General features: G+C 38.1%; 1 protein-coding gene across 6 annotated transcripts in view; it reads right to left on the bottom strand.

Annotated features, from left to right (window-relative positions):
• PDE4D (phosphodiesterase 4D) overlaps positions 1-20,601 on the bottom strand; it is a 743,908-nt gene that overhangs the window by 19,939 nt on the left and 703,368 nt on the right. The window contains exon 1 of one of the 6 annotated variants that reach the window (XM_072416395.1): positions 6,774-7,413. The exons of the other annotated variants lie outside the window; for them this stretch is intronic. Coding sequence (XP_072272496.1) covers positions 6,774-6,821 — 48 coding nt within the window. The 5' untranslated portion in view covers positions 6,822-7,413. Of the gene's footprint in view, positions 1-6,773; positions 7,414-20,601 lie in introns of those variants that run through there. 6 annotated transcript variants of the gene reach the window in all.

Raw genomic sequence — 20,601 nt, 5'->3', positions numbered from 1 at the left:
GAAACCTGAAATCATGGCTCAATGTCTATGCAACTTCAACTCGGTATTACTAAAGATCTCAAAAAAATCATTCCAAGATCACAACACAGGTTTTTTTATGAAAACAGAATTGTAAGAATCAAAGTAAAACCAACGAGTATGGAGTATTCTTTGGGAAGACATAACTTCACAGTAAAAGCAGCTAGAGAGGTCAGTGACATCTTGTTTACAAATTCTTTTACTGTTTATTAGGAATCTGTAAACAGGTCAATGCACGCCTTGGCACAGGTGTGCTTTAAAGGCTCAAAAGTTTGTTCCAATAACATAAGTTACTGCCTCACAGAGCCGCACACATCTCAAGTTGCTATTCATTCATTATAGCACCAACGCACTTTATCTACCATACTGTGCTGCAAGGTATGGCTACAACACTATATTGTGCTGCGCTCCAGAAAATAGTGCAGACGTGTTTTTTGGACTGATGTGACATGTTAGGCAACTCATTCAAATACATTGATTGTTGTAATGCAGAAGCTATTGTTTTCATAAATCTTTAGTGTTTAGGTCTTTCCTACCTACCTTAACAATTATTGGGGGGGTTACACTTTTATCAAATGTGTTTTACTATTTGGGGAATGTAACAGGTGCATTGATTTTGAGGATGAGCAAAATAAAGCCAGGAAATACGAAGAGGAATTTTCAGTAGTGGAGTCCTCAAGAAATACTGTATTCCAGATGTAGCTCAGCCCAATTCCTCCATAGGTGATATATATTTGTATATACACACATACACATATACATACATACACACATACCAAGCTTTTTTTTTTTCTACAATATAGTATCATGTATTCACATAAAAGAAAGGGGAAACACTAGATATTACGAATATTCAAGACGGTAACATTACTAGAACACAATGATTAACCAACACATTTCGAACTTCCAGAATAATAGTTGACTGATGTTTGGAACACATTAAATCCCTAAGTACAAGATTTGTCCAATTAAAATTCTCCTTCTACATCCCTAGATAGCTAATCTGTTCATTGTTCAAACAAATTCCCTAATGTGCCTCATTGGAGCTATAGTAGGAAATAATTAGACAACCAGGTGTGCCATAGATTTCAGGTAAGAGTTTGTTCTATTGCATATTTTATTTTTTGTATAAATGTGAGGTATAAAAGTGTTTCAGTACTAATATGTGATAACAGTCATTTTTCAATGGTAATAGAGCTCTCTGTTTAATCAGTAGGAAAAGAATCAGTGGCAAGCTACAATGTAGGCGGATGGTGTGGGGGGAAAAAAAAAGACAATGAACATAACTGCTGCTGTTAGCAGTAATGGATGGAAATAAAATAAAAGATTTGAAGAAATAATTACTATGTCTATATTGACAGCTGAACAACTGAAGTTGATGAACCAATCTCTATAAAAGTTGAAAAGAACCAGGATCAAACTGGTATAGGTGGCATCAACACATAGATATAGCTGGGTACTTCAACATTTGAAGATCTATCGGTTCCTGCGGTAAATTGGAGGGTAATGGATTACCTGAGACTAGTAGAACAACCTCTGGTAGCAGCACATAGGTCCACTTATGTGATGCTTACTAATTAGTTATGGAAATATGGATATCTAGATACAAGTGACCATTGTACAGTTATCTAAGCTTTTGCAGGTTTGCTGTTGGAATGGAATAAAGAAATATTTGTTTTTTGTGGATAGCTGCACTTTTGCACACTGTTGCCTTAGTAAAGATGTGTGGGTGTTCTAGCAGTGATCAGAGGACCGCAAAGGAAGGAAGTTGTAAATTTAAGTAAATCTTGGGATGCTTAAACTGGTTTTGGAGCCTCTTGTGCAGACCTGTAAAGTTGTGAGTTTATTGTAATAAATAATTCCACCAGAACAAAAACTTGACAAGTCTTGCTTGTTTTAAATAACATGACAATATCTGAAATTAGGTTACCTATCATGCAATGAAATCAAAGTCATATTTAATAGTAACGGTCTGGCATTTGTACTGTGGCGTGCACAAGGCTGCATGTGTTAACCCTAGGTGTCTGTCAGGCTATAGTCCATATGTTATACTGTTACTTCTGATGGAGAGGAGAAATATGAATAAAAATACATAATGTGCCGGAATGCTAAATCCACTGCAGGTCCACAAATATGCCTGCAGGTGACTTACAACAGCTAATCGCAGGATATGAAAACTTTCGGTCACACCAATGATTTCATCCATACACGGGTAAAATTACCAATGAAAACATTTGAAGCAAAAAGTTCTCAGTCATAACTAATATTCAAAGCACATAAGCATGTACAGTGTTTTATTGGATATAATAAACTTGGGCTTTTATGAAAGAAGTGCCTAGGTTTCATATTTTACTGATGTGCATGGCACACTACAAGTATAGTGCTGAATGTTTTGCTTGAATTACAAGAGTATGGGAAATAATAACAGCAAATGTATATTCATCACTTGTTCTTGAAAATCGGAAATGTGGATCATCTATAACTTCCTTCTTACCCCATAAATTGATCAGGTAAAAGGCAAATGTGACCTGGGGGTCATCTTTCTCAATTCTCCTGTTGACTTTACAACTTTTAGCCTAATTGTTTTCACTACACCTTATATATACTGCTTTGTAACCAATTCCTATGTTTGTTTTACTATTTCCCCCCCATTACATTCTCATGAATACTCTGCTCAGAATGCATTAGTGCTCGCCATTTGTTTCAGCCTGATTGGTATTTTATTTCCAAAATAGCTGACAGTAGCAACGGGTTGCTTGCTCTACCTTGCTTCTCATAGAGAAAAGGCACACATGGTAACCCGAGAACAAAAAATATTTGTAACAACCTTTTGGAATATTAACCATAATAGATCATACACAAACTTGTGGCTTGATGAACATCGGACGAATATATATATATATAATGCCCCTGCTCTGCTCATGTGTGTTAACCATAGACTCCAGTTACAAATAAAATGTTGCACGGACTTTGTACACCAATGTATTTCTGCATCAGCAATAGAACACTTTCAATCAAGGACCTGTCCTAAAGCTGTACGCATTATGGATAAATTAATCTTCAAAGCCCACAAAAGAGGCACTAAAATCTTACTGCTTTTCCTAATACTGTTCAGTGCAGTACAATTTTTTAAGCTTATTAGACTTCTAACACACATAACAGATATTTAAAGCTGTCAGAACCCGCCTAAAATCTGAATTTAGATTTTGTGTTGTAATCTTGGAGAACTTAATACTCCACCTTAAAATCAGATATAGACATCATGGATGGCTTGGTTTAAAGGTTATTTTGTACTTGTTATAAATAATAATAAATATTTTAATGTCATAACTGCAATTATGACTGAACATCTATAACTGAACATCCAAAATATAATAAAATCCAATCACTTGGCTGCTTCATTTTACCAGTACGCATACTTTGTTAATTCATTAAATTCAGTCAGAAGTATTCTGCATTGTCACAAAACACATTGTAGTCAGTCAGGAGTCTCTCACAGATACAACAATCAGCAAAGAGTTTATTTATGATTTATTTTTTTAGGAATGCACTTTATGGTTACACTATATTCTGCCATGAATGCATTGTATGGTAAGTCAGAAGTGTACTGCATTGATTCAGCTTGGAATGTACATTGCGTTTAGGAGTGAACTGCATGGTTACATTGGATTCATCCAGGAGTCTGCTGCATTGTATAGTCAATTTTTCTTTTAGTCAGCAGAATCCTGCATTGGTAAATTGCAATCAAACGGGAGTTTTCCATTAGTCAGAGGTGTCCAACCTGGGTGCAATATATTCAGACCAGGGGTCTCCAGCCTGGGTGCATTATATTCGGCCAAGGGTGTTCTGCCTGGGTGCATTATATTCGGCCAAGGGTGTTCTGCCTGGGTGCATTATATTCGGCCAGGGGTGTTCTGCCTGGGTGCATTATATTCGGCCAGGGGTGTTCTTCCTGGGTGCATTATATACAGTAAGGGGTGTTCTGTAAGGGTGCATTATATTCAGTCAGGGGTGTCCTGCATAGGTGCATTATATTTAGTCAGGGGAGTCATGTCTGGGTGCATTATATTCGGTCAGGGGTGTCCTACATAGGTGCATTATATTTAGTCAGGGGTGCATTATATTCGGTCAGGGGTGTCCTACATAGGTGCATTATATTTAGTCAGGGGAGTCATGTCTGGGTGCATTATATTCGGTCAGGGGTGTCCTGGCTGGGTGCATTATATTCGGCCAAGGGTGTTCTGCCTGGGTGCATAATATTCTAATATTCGGCCAAGGGTGTTCTGCCTGGGTGCATTATATTCAGTCAGGGGCGTTCTGCCTGGGTCCATTATTTTCAGGCCAGGGGTGTTCTGCCTGGGTGCAATATATTCAGCCAAGGGTGTTCTGCCTGGGTGCATTATATTCGGCCAGGGGTATTCTACCTGGGTGCATTATATACAGTAAGGGGTGTTCTGTAGGGTGCATTATATTCAGTCAGGGGTGTCCTGCAAAGGTGCATTATATTCAGTCAGTGGAGTAATGTCTAGGTGCATTATATTCGGTCAGGGGTGTCCTGCCTGGGTGCAATATATTCAGGCCAAGGGTGTTCTGCCTGGGTGAATTATATTCAGTCAGGGGTGTCCTGCCTGGGTGCACAATATTCAGGCCAAGGGTGTTTCGCCTGGGTGCATTATATTCGGTCAGGGGTGTCCTGCATAGGTGCATTAAATGCAGTCAGGGGAGTGGTCTGGGTGCATTATATTCAGTTAGGGGAGTCATGTCTGGGTGCATTATATACAGTCAGGTGTGTCCTGCATTGGTGCATTGTCTTCAGTCAGGGGTGTCTTGCATTGGTGAATTGGTGAAGTCAGGGGTGTCCTGCAAGCTCACAAGTGTAGTGTAGTACATGATATAACGTATGCAGCTGTTGGCTGCATATCATTTGGTTTGACTAAATGGCTTTGTCTGAATTTCAAAAAGACATGCTGCACTGCTGCATATCCCTTCTGTATGGAACATAGTGCAATTCTATTTTTAATTATGGCATATTCTTTACATTTTACATCCACTAGCTCTCACATAAGCAAAATGATCTGATGCATTAAGTGGATTTCACAGTAAGAATGACTAGGAATTACCTCTATCTGCAGCCTCTACCCATACTAATGGCTGTACCTGCATCTGTGTTATGGCAGCCCTGATACAAAGAGGATGCCTATCAGCACAATGGAGCTTCATAGATGTGCATGTTCTATGCTTTGTGTGATTTTTTGTTCCTGAGCAGCATATATTAACACTCATTCCTAACAGATCTGATCATTAAAAGATATTGAACTTTGCTGAAATTGTCCCTTTTATTGTGCATGCAATACAAAAATAAAAAAGATGTCATGCAGAATCTTATGCACATTCTCAGCATTGACTAAATGCAGGCTCTCACATAAGAAGATCTGTGCAGAATTGAGAGTAAAGGTGAGCACATAATGCTATGAAGACAGTGGGTGAGGTGGGTGATAAAAACCTAAACCGCAGAGGAAAAATGCTGACATGAAATTTTAACATGTGCACATCATTCTCTATGCAGGGAGGAAGCCCAAATCAATATAACGGAAAATATTATCATTTACCTACCAATCAACTCATCCATCTCTCCATAACCTACCCAACAGGCAGGTATCTATCTATCCAGCCTTTTTTTTATTATTAAATATTTACTCATCTTTCCAAAACAGACACATAAACATAAGGCACACACAATCAGAGCAGGTATGACATCTTTGTGAATCCTTAGGGGAAAACCTAAACAGTTACCTTCCTTTCTAATATCCTAACTTGGCAAATCTCATTTTCCATTTCAGTCCTGTTCTGCCATTTTTAAGCAGTGAAAGCCTAATTAACCCTCTGGGTTTTGAGATCCAACAATACCCTAGCAGTGATTAGCATGCTACAACTACAAAACAGGTATAATGCACCTCATTGATAGGCAGATGGTTAATGTAATGGAAGTGGGGAGACCGATGGTAAGGATATAGGTGACACATGCTTCTTTTCCAAAAATGTTCATTTTTCACAGGCATTGATTGTAATTAGATTTTATCCCTGGCCAAGGGGTCTAAAAATAGGTGTGATCAATATTCAATGATTGTACACAATCTAATTGGTTTAGAGGAAGGTTTCATATCGCTCCCTAATTCCCAAGTCAATAAGAGCTAACTATTAGTGTAACAAATGAAAATAATCAACAGCAGGCCACACAAAAAACTGAATCAGCAAGCCATAAACAGTCCGATGTTTTATTTATAAAGTGAACTGGTCAGCGCAGGTTTTAGAAGACAGGATTCACGCAGTGAATGAGGCTGGGTGAATTTATAGTATTTTTATATATATAAGTTTATGCTAAAGCAGACATTTTTAGCATGGTATTAAAAAAATGATTACAGCAAACAGCAGTTCAACCTTTATTGCTTCCAAGAAAATATCAGGTTAGTGTATGAAATGTATCGATTTATTGGCATCAGCAAAGCACAATATACACTGCACATGTACAGATGTAAACAGTCACACTACCTCCAGTCAATGTATTATGTCATGTTACTGGGGAAGATCTGGCTGCATGTGCAATCAACAAACACACATCTGACATAAGTCCATGCAATCATATCTTAATGAGCAAAGATGGATTCTGGGACTACAGACAATTCTGCAAGGGACAGAGAGCAGCTCAATAAACCAAAACCATCTTCTACACAGTACTGCACATTATCATCATTTACCTTGATGTAGCCCCAAGACACAGACAGCAAATAATTGGCTTCAGGCATTTTGATAGAGATTGTATACCAGCAAAAAAAAGAAAGAAAAACTATATGAATCAAACACAAATAAAAAGTCTGATAGTTTCAAAAATTCCTTTTTGTCACTTCGATTCCAAAATTGGATTTAGGTACAGACACTGCATCGTGTCATAAAATCCCTTTGAGCAGCATTCAGCTTGTATGAATCCCATTTGTACAGATCCAGAGGGTGCTGGTAGTCCAGTAGGAGCTGCAGGAAAGCAGATATGCAGGAAGAGCAATCCACAGAGCTGGGAATCAGCATGTTTCCTGTGCACCAGGTCCTGATGAATTATGTATGCCAAGATGCTCTGCTGCTGAGAAGACTTTCTGTGCCAAGAGCACAAAATAGGGACCTTCAAGGAAAGCCATAAACACTGCTAAAGGGAGCCGCCCACAAATCTTTTTGTGAGCCAATCAGCGCACTTCATAAAGCAGTTCGGATGGAATAAAGTCAGCATTATGAACGGGGTGTTCTGATTGGCTGAAGATGCTAAATCTCCCTAGAACATTGCTTTCCTCTCTCTCTTTTTCTGACATTTAGTAATGGAATCCCTGTAGCAGCAGCTAGTCAGAGAGAAGATTAATTAGCACACTTCTTCTATTGTGCTTTGTAATTTGCCTGATATTTTGTGGTGAGGCGGGTGGGAGTCCTTGCTGCTGTCACAGACATTCCCAGTGATTTGCAGGGACAAGCTACACATAGAATATGTATGAGCAAATGCAGCACAAGGCTGTGTGTGTGATCTATGGCTGCTGAGATAATAAAAATAGATCTGGTCTGACAACCTGGAAGCTACCTGAAAAGGACAATGGTGAGGCCTGCACGTCCGCACTTCTAGGTGGGCAACAATGCTGCATCTATTTATTGTGAAAATATGGGTGTTTGTGTAAGCTATGTGTAAATCTACCTTAGTGCCAGAATGATCACACAAAAATAATAATAAATACATGTCAGTGAAATAACAGTTGTAATCAGTAATCACTGCACTATTGGGTTTGTTGGCTCTGCACAGGCTTCGGATTGTTTCACTGTGGTCCACTGGAAGTTCTAAGGTTCTGCTTGGTGCCATGGGGTCAGTTTTCTGCACTTTATTTTTTTACTGTGCTATAAAATTATACAGAGAAAAATGCAGCACTAAATACAAAAATTAAAAGGTGATATATATATATATATATATATATATATATATATATATATATATATATATTTATTATGGACCAAACTTTTGTTTTGTACCCATGTATGCGACTTTCTCGTGTTTCTCTCAATTACTGTTAGGCTTAGTCTACACGGACGTTTTCTCTGGCATTTAACCTGTTAACCTGAGGCTTTTAACGCCCATGTTTGAAATCCCCGTGCATTCCAATAGGCTAATCTACACCAGGACGTTTCCTTGAGGCATGTTTTTGAGCTTTATCTTAAAAAATTTAAACCCCATTGACTTTAATGGGACGTTAGCCCACGTTTTTAGGCACCTAAAATGTAAACACGTTAAAAACGCCGGAAAAACGGGGCATAGTCGTTTTCCAGAATTTTAAAGGCAAGCCAAGTGCCTAAAAAGGCATATAAACACATTAGGAAAGTTTACATGTGTTTTTAAAAACATCCGTCTAGACTCAGCCTCACTGTACCATTGGCATTATTTCCATGGTGTGTGGTCTATAATTTATACAAGAACATGGAAGAAAAGTATTCTCATAGTTAATAATGAAATGTTCTAGTAAATACTGCTAGATTCAATAGGAACAATTAAGCTTTGAACATTCCTAATAGGGCATAAGAAACTTTGAAGATCCTGTTTTGGTATAACAAAAACAAAATATGTAACAAACATTAACAACAAAGTTGCAGTTTTGCAGCTCTGGTTGAGGTCTCAGGTAAACACTGAAGTTTGTGTTTAAATGGTAACCTGGTTAAAGCTTGCATCTGAATAGAATGCAGCAAAGGCTGCATGTGACCTGCATTTCAGTTAGGCCATGCTGGGCACAAACAAATGAAATGCCAATCTAAGCAGGTCAAACACAGCTCCTTAACAGTCATCCTCACAATATCATTAAGGTACATGGCAAGGCAGACTTGTGCATGGCATAAGAAAACTACGCTCATGTACATCTCTCCAAGGCTTGAGAGGATACACTTTCATCAGTAAAGCTGAGTGATTCAACAAACCAAGAATGGATCTGTTCTAGGATTCAAAACATTTGCTAACACATAGCAAATTACTTTTAGGAAATCTATTCCAGGTTTGCTGGATCACCCAGCTTCATTGATGAAAGTGTATCCTCTGCAGCCTTGGAGAGCTTTAATAAATTAGGCCCAATATCCCAATTATTTATCAACACTTTTTGCCATTTCATATAGAGTAAGGGAGGGATAAAAGCGTTGCTAGTTTTTTACTTTTAGCCGAGTCTCATTAGGGGGATATCCCTTTCCCTGTCCTGTGTACTCAATAGGAAGTGATAGGATATCATTCCAATGAGAGAGCAAACACTTCCTAAACAGATATCATGTGAACAAGTGTCCTCGTTGGAAGATTTCCTCTCTGTCCCGGAAACTTTGTTTTGGATTTCCCTTTACTTTTATTCAGTTGGTGACACTGTTTAATATTTGTAAAAAATAAAAAAAATTTGAGATACAAATATGTAACAAAGAATACAAATTACAAAAAAATCCAAACATGGTAGAAAAACATGTCCCCACATGGTCTTCCAGTGGGGACACTTATTGCAGTGATAACTCTATTAGAGCAGATTTCACTTCACTTAGGAATTTTCCACTACTTCCTTCCCATTAAGTCTCCAGGAAGTGAAGGGAGATCTCCCCAATGGAACACCAAATATACCCTGACAGGTTTTAACCCTTCCCTACCACAGCCTTGGATACACACAATATATATCAGCTTTGTGGGTATTGTGTCCAACCCCAAATAACCTCTTGTTAGCACTTGAAAATGCCGGTAGCCTGGTGGTCATCATGACCCAAGCTTTTTAATACGGAGTACAACACAGGTATCACAAGCTGCTTGATTGGGGCATTGGATCAGAAGGTATGAAGATTAGAGAAGGGCAGACAGCCCCTTTCTTTATATATAATACACACTATGGTGGCTGCTGAAATCCTTCCCTGCTGATAACACATAAATCTATTTCAGGAAGAACACCACATAATATATCTGAGACTTGTTAGTAAAGTTAAGACATTTTCCAGGTGATCAGGTCCAATTTGTGAACTCACAAAAGCCAGCTACAGAAGAGGGCTGAATGGCAGGATTGAAATGAGATACTTACATCCAAATAACTCCTCATTACCCACGTAAAAGCTTTGCCTGGGAACATTCTATTTTTGTCTGTCCAACTTTTTTACAAAGAGGGTGTTAGAGGTTTAAAGAAAATGCAATTTTCAGCTCTTCTGGATTTTAGCTTTTTTTTCTGCTTTTGGGTGGCCAAATGGACCTATAGCTCCATTTGATGAAATTATGACACTACGGAGAAAATGATTCGTGCTCAAAGGAATAGAAGCTTCTTCGCCTATTAAGGTACAAATAAAAGTAGCCTGTAGCTATGCAGAATAAATGAAATTTATGTAATGTGATACAACAAGACCTACAGACTGCAGAGACTTCAAAGCGCATTCTGTGTCAGTCACCTCCAACCCTTCCTCTGAGTTCCATTAGTCCAAGCCCATTTCGTGTGAATTTAAAATTGTATATAGTCTGCAAAGCATGATGGGAATTTAACATGATAGCAAACTACAGGTAATTTTTATATTGGGGTGAAATACTTTTAGAAATGGTTAGATGAAGAGACTAATTGTCTGTAGGTGCATCCAGGATGATGTTGAATGCAAATAGCAGGACTGCAGTCACTGGAACTCATATATAAACCTAGTGTTCAACCAGAAGCTCTAGGCAGATGGCAGTCCCTGTATTGTGACCAAACTCTTCCATAACCATCCAAAAAAAGTCGGGTGGTTACTGAAAAGTGCCGGGTGGTGCACCTGGCTAAAGAGGGCTGTGGAGAACACTAAAGGCTATGTACAAATGTTGAATTTCCATTGCAGGAAAATTTTACAATCGCTTCCATTGACAGATAAGTTAAGTAGAGCTGTACACACAGTGACATTTTGTTCTACGAGTTGCAGCCTGGTAAGCTCTTCTCCATAGAAGTGAACAGAAATCATTGATCTGCCAGGACAGACTGATAAATGTTGTTCGGGGCAACGTTCGTCTCGGACAAAAAATTGGCGTGTGTACTCAGCCTTGATCTGTGGAAGGGGAGGGTGTGTTACTTACTAGAGAAGAGGCACACAGGATAACTGTTGATTAAAAAGGTTAGTTACCCATAAGGATGAATTGTTCCACAGCGACCATGACCAGAGAGGTTTCTGGGGGTTTAATTATTAGCACCACCACTTTATTTTTAAATGTAGAAAAAAGTAGGTACCACTCTCTGAGTTCAGCTGCTCCTGTACAAAATGACATTTGCAGCTAGTCTGCAGGTGTCATGAAGTAATAAAAGGTAACACTATACTTGTATTATTTGATGTATATTCATTTTGTAATAGACCCTTATTAAACTTGTTCTGCCTAGTCATTTTCTTTCATTTTTATAACCGCCAAAAGAAATCTCATTTCCTTCCTAATCTGTGGACTTTATTTAATAAGGCCTGTTGCAAGAATGTAAAAATTGTCCTGCTCCATAAGGTATATAAAGGTACATGATATGAAGGTGTAGGTCTGGACGTGGCACAATAAAGCTAGACTATGGGATACAGGGAGGCTTTAGATGAGGCCTTCGTGTTACTTTACCACAGGCTAGAGGGCTCTAGCAAGTATCTGTCTTCATTAAAAAGCAGACACTTTTTTAAGGCAGTAGGTGTGATTTCAAAAAGTAATTATATAACACTTTTGTTGACTTAAATTTTTAAGCCTATTTACACTAAAACAGGTATGCTAATCCTGAAAGTGCAGTTAGTTTTCTTCTATCACGTCACGTTTTTTCCCTACCGCTTATATTATTGTGATTACTGTAGCATGGATTTGTAAAGGCTATTCATTTACACGCAAGACGTAAGTGCAGTCAGAGGTTGTGCGCTGCTCTACGTAGTGAATAAGCAAAATTTATTTTTCTACCTATACGTGTATTTCCTTTCTTTCAGATCATGTCTGGCTCTGCTGTTTCTCATCCTAAGTGCCTAAACAAACCTGATTCATTTTGTTATATCTGTGGCAGTTTCACCATTCCCAGTCAAAGGGTGAACATCAGCACATTGGTAGAGCAAGCCTATCTGGCATATTTCAAAGTTAAACTTGGTGATCAAGATAAGTCTTGGGCCCCTCATAAGGTGTGCAAACAGTGTGTCGAGGCTTTACGGATGTGGACAAAGGGAACACGTGATAAGATGCCATTTGGTATGCCTATGGTTTGGCGAGAGCCAGGAGATCATTTCGGTGACTGTTACTTTTGTATAGTGAAAACTTCAATAAATGTAACAGAGTATCTTAGTGTACCATCGGCTATACACCCAGTGGCTCATTCAGATGAAATCCCAGTGCCGGTTTTCGTTACACTACCCTCTCTTGAAGAACATGATTATGGTGATGAACTAGGTGACAACAATGATGTTCGTAAGCGACCAGCATGAGTTGAGTGATTTGGCACGTGATTTGGGACTATCGAAGAAGGCTTCAGAACTCCTAGCATCAAGACTGCGTAAGAAAAACTTACTTGAAAAAAGAATGAAGGTATTGTATTTTCGAACCAGAGAAATTGCATTTCTGCAGTACTTTAGAACTGACAGTGGCTTTGTGTATTACCATAACATACCTGGTTTCATGGAGGAATTAGGAATTTCAATCTATAACTCAAATGAATGGCAACTATTCATTGATAACTCAAAGCGGAGCTTAAAGTGTGCCCTTCTTCACAATGGCAATATGTTTGGGTCAGTCCCAATTGGTCATTCAGTTTCTCTTTGTGAAGAATATGCAGACATAGAGAGTCATTGAGTTGTTGCAATATCACCAACACAATTGGGTCATCTGTGTTGACCTTAAAATGGTATGCTTCCTTCTTGGTCAGCAATGCGGATACACCAAGTATCCCTGTTATCTGTGCATGTGGGACAGCAGAGCTTTTGAGAGGCATTGGGTGGAAATGAATTGGCCTCAGAGATCTGCCCTAAAACCAGGTGATCCAAACATTCTACATGAGCCACTTGTCGATAAAAAGAATGTTATATTCCCGCCTCTGCACATGAAACGGGGTCTGATGAAGCAGTTCAATAAAACTTTGCCAACTGAAGGAGACTGTTGTAAGTACCTCATTTTGGCATCTCCTAGCCTGTCATTTGAAAAAATAAAGGTCAGTGTGTTTGATGGTCCACAGATTTGGCAGCTCATCAAAGATGAACATTTCATCAGGACAATGTCAGAAGTCGAAAAGAATGCTTGGTTATCATTCAGAGCCATTGTCAAGGACTTTCTTAGAAACACACGAGTAAATAATTACACAGAAATTGTCCAGGAACAATTCCACCAAGATGTGAAGATCATGTAAGGAGGGTATCAGGGTAGATGGGATGTACATATGATGGCTGACTATTGTTGGAGGATCCGGCGGGATTGTCCTAAGACTGAACACTCCAGGAAATATTATAAGCGTACATTTTTACCTTAACTGTTTACCTGATTAATTTTTAAATGAAATAAAAACAAAGTAAACAAAAGAAATTTAAATAAACAGTACATTCAAATTATTATTTCATTATTTTTTCAATGTAAAATTTGTATGTTTTTGACAAAATGGAGGGTACCCTGTATCGTAAAAACTGGATGTGATAGCAAAAAACTGGGGTAATTTCTGGATTCAATACCCAAAAATTAGTAAAAAAACAAGTGTAAGATCTAACTTAACAAAAAATGTGTTCCCCAGTGTAATTGACTGTCTGTTTTTGCTATTTCCCCTTAATTCTTTATTGACCAGCACTATTCCAAAGCGAGTAAAGGAACAATGCAACTGAACTGGGAAGAAGCAGTAAATGTAACAAATAGTACATTCCAGCTAAAAAGCTCATTATTAGTAATTCAGCACAAAAGGAACATTTTATACAGAGAATGGAACATATTACAGTTAAAGGGCCAATAATGATAATAATATAATTCCTACACCAATTAGGAAAAATACATCTTCATTTTACTTTTTTAGGGACACCAAATATGAAAGTAGAATAAACTGAATATACCGGTATGTATTTATGGTTAAGTATCAAGAAATATGAACGTGAATGGGAATGATTTCTGCTGCTGGTGTATACCGCCCTCTAGTGTTTAAAGACAAGAAATGCCATTGGCCTTTACAAGAAAAGGCCCAAATACTAATCCTGGGGGGGGGGTGATTTTTTTTTATTTTTTTGTCCTGTTTATAAATGTTTGATGGCTTTGTTTATCAGAAGAAAACACATCTTATATATTTACATTAATCTAATAAATGTTTGCTGTATAATAATAAAATCTGAATATAAGATCTATAAGGACTTTGGTTAGTGATACAATAAAAGTATAGAAGTTGATTTGTGATACAACTCCGTTTCCCCTTTTTCACGAAAATACATTTAAAAAAAGTTCAGCGACTGTTAAGTATGTCATCTAAGCTTACTGATACTTTATAAATATTGCAGAAAATGACTGGTGCACACATTTACCATATTTATTGCATGGGTTATGTATGTATAAAGGTTTTCCTGTAAAAGACTGGAGATTGCTGCTGGGTGCCGCCAAATTTCCCTGTAACAGAGGTCAAAGAAACATCTGAGACATGGTAATGTCAGCAGCACACTATAATAAATAATATATATACATATATATATATATATTTTTTGTTTTGTTTTTTTGTTTGTACACCAGGCTTTATTTTGTTAATAGTGAAGAATATATATATATATATATATATATATATATAATTTAAAAGAGATAAACTGATGCCAAAAAATATTTACATGGTTAATGATATTTTTAAAAAACAGCATTCCACTTGCTGTGCCTGTCAAGACGTTCTGTAAGGGGGAACTTAATGGCAACCAAAGCATTATGTAGTGGCACCTCTAATTTATTAATTCAGCTCTTTAAAGTGGGATAAGAAGTAAAAAATATTTACCTTATTACCTTATTATTTCCTTAAATATTTACCTTACTTATATATTAGGCTACGTACACACGTCAGATGATTCTCGTCTAATAATCTCTCAGGGCTGATATTGGATGAGAATCTGGCGTGGGTACAGCGCTTGTCCAACATCGGTAATGGATCCATCCTGGCGGATCCACGAACGACCATAACACTTGTTCATGCATCATTCAGTCTTTTGTCATTGGAAAAGATTGTGAAAGATTCTTTCCAACAACAAAAATCTAACGTGTACAGAGCCGAAGTGGAAAGGATATGATGAAAACACAATTGTATTATGATAAACAGAAATAGAGGAACTACACAAATATTAAATAACTACCACAAGGGCACTATGTGTTACTATAATGTATATTACAACACATGGCGATATACATTACACACGTTAGCACGCTGCAGAGCCATTTTATTTCCATTGAAACTCCAAAGGCCCTTTATTACAACACAGTGCAATGTACAATAACACAATACAATGTGTCCTGGTGTCTTGTGGTCCAGGCACCAGAAGAATCAGGGCCCGGCTGAATAACCAGAAAACATCTTTGTATTATAATAAATCACAGCAGATTGTCACATTTCACAGCTCTACCTATAATGGTAATATTACCAACGACCATTCTTTATTCCAAGAACTTGTCCTACATTTGTATGTATTACAACATGAAATCATGGTCTACAGGACAGACAAAAGGCTGTTTTTGGTTTTCTTTCTCAGAGTACGCCAGCAACATTTTATAAGTCCAGCTCTGAATTCTGTAAAGTGCTTTATCTTTGGTGGAGCCAAGTCATTAACTTCTGATGAAGACTCTCCCCTAACACCCCTATTGGCATGCGTCACTAACACCAGATTAAGATGGCCTCCTGTAAAGATAAACAATTTACGCACATACACTTGTGTAGCCATTGCATAACAACACATCCTGCACGGTGGATTACACGGCTGTCTCAGCATTAGATCCAGACAACAGCCACATAGGGTGTGTATAGAGGAATCCATTACAATACGACTTATTGATGGTACTTGTCTATTCACTACTACTGTGTGCAGAGCATATTCATTACTGAAATAAGATTTTACTGCCAAATATTTCAATTTTCACTCTATATTCTAGATGAGAGTTATGATTAGTTGCTCAGGCAGCCACAATTTTTTGCACGGTATATTATTATTACACAGTATTTATATAGCGCCATCATATTACGCAGTGCTGTACAATGTCCATAGTCATATCACTAGCTATCCCTCAAAGGAGCTCACAATCTAATACCATACCATCATAGTGTTAATTATTACAGTCTAAGGTCAATTTTGGGGGGAAGCCAATTAACCGAACTGAATGTTTTTGGGATGTGGGAGGAAACCCACGCAGATACAGGGAGAACCTGCAAACTCCATGCAGATAGTGTCCTGGCCAAGATTCGAGCCTAGGACCTAGCACTGCAAAGGTCAGCGTGCTAACCTCTCAGCCACCGTGCTGCCCATATATAAATATATATATATAGTATATAAAAATAAGGTAAATTGTTTTTATATGTAGACATGAAGACATTACATTTTTTAACAAAGTACTGTATTTGAATGTCATTATTTACCATGCTGATCAAATATCTGACCAGTAGATGGAGCCACTAGACTAAACAATGGCAACCACAGCTATTCCAGCGACTGCATGGAGGTTGTAGTAGACATGTTTTATGCAATTTGATCATTTTTGGACAACACAAGCACTGTCACCAACGTGTAAAAGCAGCCAATTACACAATCTACTCACCAACACAGCAACTATAATATTACAAGTGGTATAGCATTTATTTTCACTTTTTAATATAAATAGGGATGTGTTTCTGTCAACAGAACACCCTGTGTGGCCCCGAGTCTTTACCCGAAAGGCCTACACAAAAATCTGATCTTGTCTTTGCCAATAACCTGTGTGTATACGTCATGTATTTGTATTGTACAGGGCCACTGAACATGATGGTGCTATAGAAGTCCTTATTAATATTACTTGGTATATTATTTACACTTCAGCCCCCATACTGGCTAGGTGAGATAGTAAGATTTTACTGCTGCAATCCAAAATTGGATTCTACTTATATTTCCAAATTGTTCAAGTATGGCTTCCAATAATATATTGAAAAAAAATTCTTCCTTGATTTTACAAAAATCTATGTCGTCCTGATTTCTCCATTGCACACAAGCCGGATTCTCCTTTCCTGTGCAGAATCATTTTATTGGGACTCCCAAAGGACAAAGTGGAATGACGTAAAAAACCTGACACACAGGAAGCGCTTCAGCTTTCCATCTGACACGCCAGCTTGTGCTGCAGCCAAATCCTGCAGAGACTTGGGCTATTTGCTCTATTTTCTCTGTAGCTTTGGTTCAGGCCTTCAGTCACGGCGTGTTAGGAGGCTCTGTATAATGCCAGCTATGCTGCTGGAGGCTGACAGTAGCCTGGAACTTGTCCATAGGTGCAGGAACTATGTGGAGCATGTCAGGAATATGAATGGGATATGGCATCCTCACATAGGACACACACAGTAACGTCCAGAAAGGAAGCGTGTCCTTTACAATGAAATCCTTTAGTAATGACATTTTCATGTTTTACTAAAATGCAAGGAATGGAAAGTCGCATAATACAGCAGAGCAGCCCAGACATTAAAAAGAGGAAAATATGATCAATGACCAACTAACTAGATGACAACGAGCTATAGGCGTATTAGGTGCTGAAACAGGCTGGTAACAGTATTTTCTAATGACCCAGACTACTAAATCTTTCTGTCTAATCATATTTCTCCAATTAACTGTACATGGGAAACATTACCGGTGCCGGCCACCTAACTCATACCAGCTCTATAGCACTGACAGAGCTGCAGCAATGTAAACTGTGAACAAAAAAAAAAACAAAAGTTTCTAAGTGCACACAACTCATTTACCCTCACACCTTTGTCATGCAAAATCTTTCCCCTGGGACACCATTGGAGCCCAAATACCTGTTATTTTCAGGTAAGGGGTGCAATGTGATTCTTATGGTGCAGTGATCAGCCCTAAGTAGCCATTCACCAATTCACCTATCATAACCAGATTGGAGCTTACACAGAGTTTGACTTCCAGGTCCAATAAAGCAATAGAAATGCCTATGCGCCAAAGGTAAATATAAGCAAATCAGGGGGTGGAATAGCAAAAGGCGTTGTTACTTTTCAAAATTATACAAGACAAGAGGTAGTTCGGGAGAATAGGATGGTGAAGAAAAACAGCAAAATCATCTGTATTTAATGATTAAATTAAATATGTTGGTGCTATATAAATACTGTTTTGTTAATAATAGTAATAATAATATAAATTAAACATCTAGGGAAAAGGCAGATTGGAGACTATAATGAATGGGTACTACAGCTAGAAAAAAGTAAGTATTTAAAAAATTCTGTTTCAAAGTCAGATTCCTAAAACATTAGGTGTCCCCGTAAGGTGTCAGTGAGAAGGCACGAGGTCCACGTGTAAATAACACCACACGATGACCTGTTTGGTTACCCTGTGAACAGAAAAACAAACTCTGCAGAGCTCATTACATGCGTGCCACAGTGTGCCAGCATAAATCATCCTGAATGTGGATCAGCCTTTCAAAGGCACATCACACAGGCCTGCTAAAAGTGGCTCCTGTTTCATTTATCTCTCTTTAGTTTCCCCTTCTGAAGCCACGAGCATGGGAAATGGGTCATCATGCATTTAAAGAAACCTGGAATGAAAGAAGCTTTGGGTATGCCATCGCTGACCTTTACTTTGCAGTGTTTTCCCCAGAAATGTTTTTAAGTTGGGTGGGAAGAAGGTGCAGATGGGTGGCAGACCCTATATTATGACCCCACTTTCCAGTAACCACCCAAAAACAGCCGGGTGGTAACTGAAAAGTGCTGGTTGATTCGCCCTGTTGAAAAGGTTACTTGGCTGTCACACTGACCATTTTGCTTTTTTGTTCATGCACTGGCACAGCAAAAGTATGAAGGACAAAGTAAGGACAGCTGGCTCTTACATTCCTGGGCTGCATAATTCTTTCAAGTTCAGTGAGTCAAAAAGAATCAGAATAAGGTCCAGGCAACTAGCATTTCCAGAATGTAAGCATGCAAGTAACAGGTACACTTTACTCATTTTTCACTTGATACCACACTGCTTTGTTCAGTTCTAGGGAGGGAATAAGCCCCAATTATGTACCAGATTGTAAGCTTACACAAAGCCGACGACTCTCCCAATCTCCATCCTGCCAACACTCACTGCCTAAACAGCCCATCTTCCTCTGGATCAACTATGACTATATGGTTTTATCTGGGATATGTTGGTTTGTAGTATGTTTATTTCCATAGTGGTTAAATCTATTGTAATGGTCGCCAACTGGTGGTCCGCTTTGGCTATTTATAAATTTATATGGGAAAAAAAAATTCCCCTTATGTTGCCTTTTTTAAAACATTTGGAAAGGTAAACATTATATTTCATTCAACAATGACTACCGATAACATAGATATACTGAGGCAAATGACACATTAAATTCACATGGTTTTTGTATGTTTCCCCCTTTTTCAAAAAACAAAAAAACAAATTAAATTCACATGGTGATAATAAGTCTCAATCTAAGTTAGCGAAAATGCCGATTTGTCATATGGAAAACCTAAAAAAACCTTTGCCAATACCAGAAACCTCCTTAGTGTGTATGAAGGGGCTTGGTGTTCTTGGTGCTATGTGTGAGGGGTCATCATACTAATACTGAAAAATCTTTCTATGGCCCTCAGGTAAAAGGTGTGGATGCCTATGATTCTAGCTGGCTTAAAAGAATACCATCTACTAATCTACAAAAGGCATTCATGGTTGCAGGAATGGCTGCTTAAAGAAGTCATACAAAATGATATCACAAGATTTGCAGGTAACTCTCTCAAACAATTGTTTTACAAATGCATTCATTTCCTATTGGAAGAAAACTTCTCAATTTAAAATTGCATTGGAGGTGTGCCAGGGAAGAGAACTTTAAAGCAAGACTACAGCTTTATAGGATATGACCCCTCCATATTTTCTGTAAAGCATGGTGAAGGAAATGTTACCATTTTGGGTTGCTTTGCTGCTTCAGGAACTCTGCAGCTTGGAGTAAACTAGGCACTGATAGAGATACACTGTATTACATTTTGTATAATGAAAATGTGAGGTCATTGGTCCCAAAGTTAAACCAAACTATGATCTTTCAACCTGATCTAAAGAACACTAGCAAATCCACCGAGCAATGCCTCAAAAAGAAAAAAAAAACAGAATGCTATGGACTGGCCTAAAAAAAAAAACAGATTCAGAACCCATTAAACATTGTAAGGAATATACATGGAATTGTGGAAAGAAACCTAGAGACTGGTGAAAATAACGCAACAGAACAATCCTATAAGGAGTAGTTTCTGCTAAAGTGGGTAACACCAGCTTACAATGCCAAGGGTGTACTTACTTTTTCTTTGTAAACCATTATACCTGGTATTTTCCATATATTGTACATACACTCTAATCTGTCAGCCTCATACATACATAGAACCACCTAGCTTTCCACTATAATACAGAGTC

The sequence above is a fragment of the Pyxicephalus adspersus genome, chromosome 6, assembly GCF_032062135.1.
Source record: "Pyxicephalus adspersus chromosome 6, UCB_Pads_2.0, whole genome shotgun sequence".
Taxonomy (NCBI): Eukaryota; Metazoa; Chordata; class Amphibia; order Anura; family Pyxicephalidae; genus Pyxicephalus; species Pyxicephalus adspersus.
The sequence above is the reverse complement of the archived record's forward strand: the minus strand, read 5'-3'. Positions and strand labels throughout refer to the sequence as shown.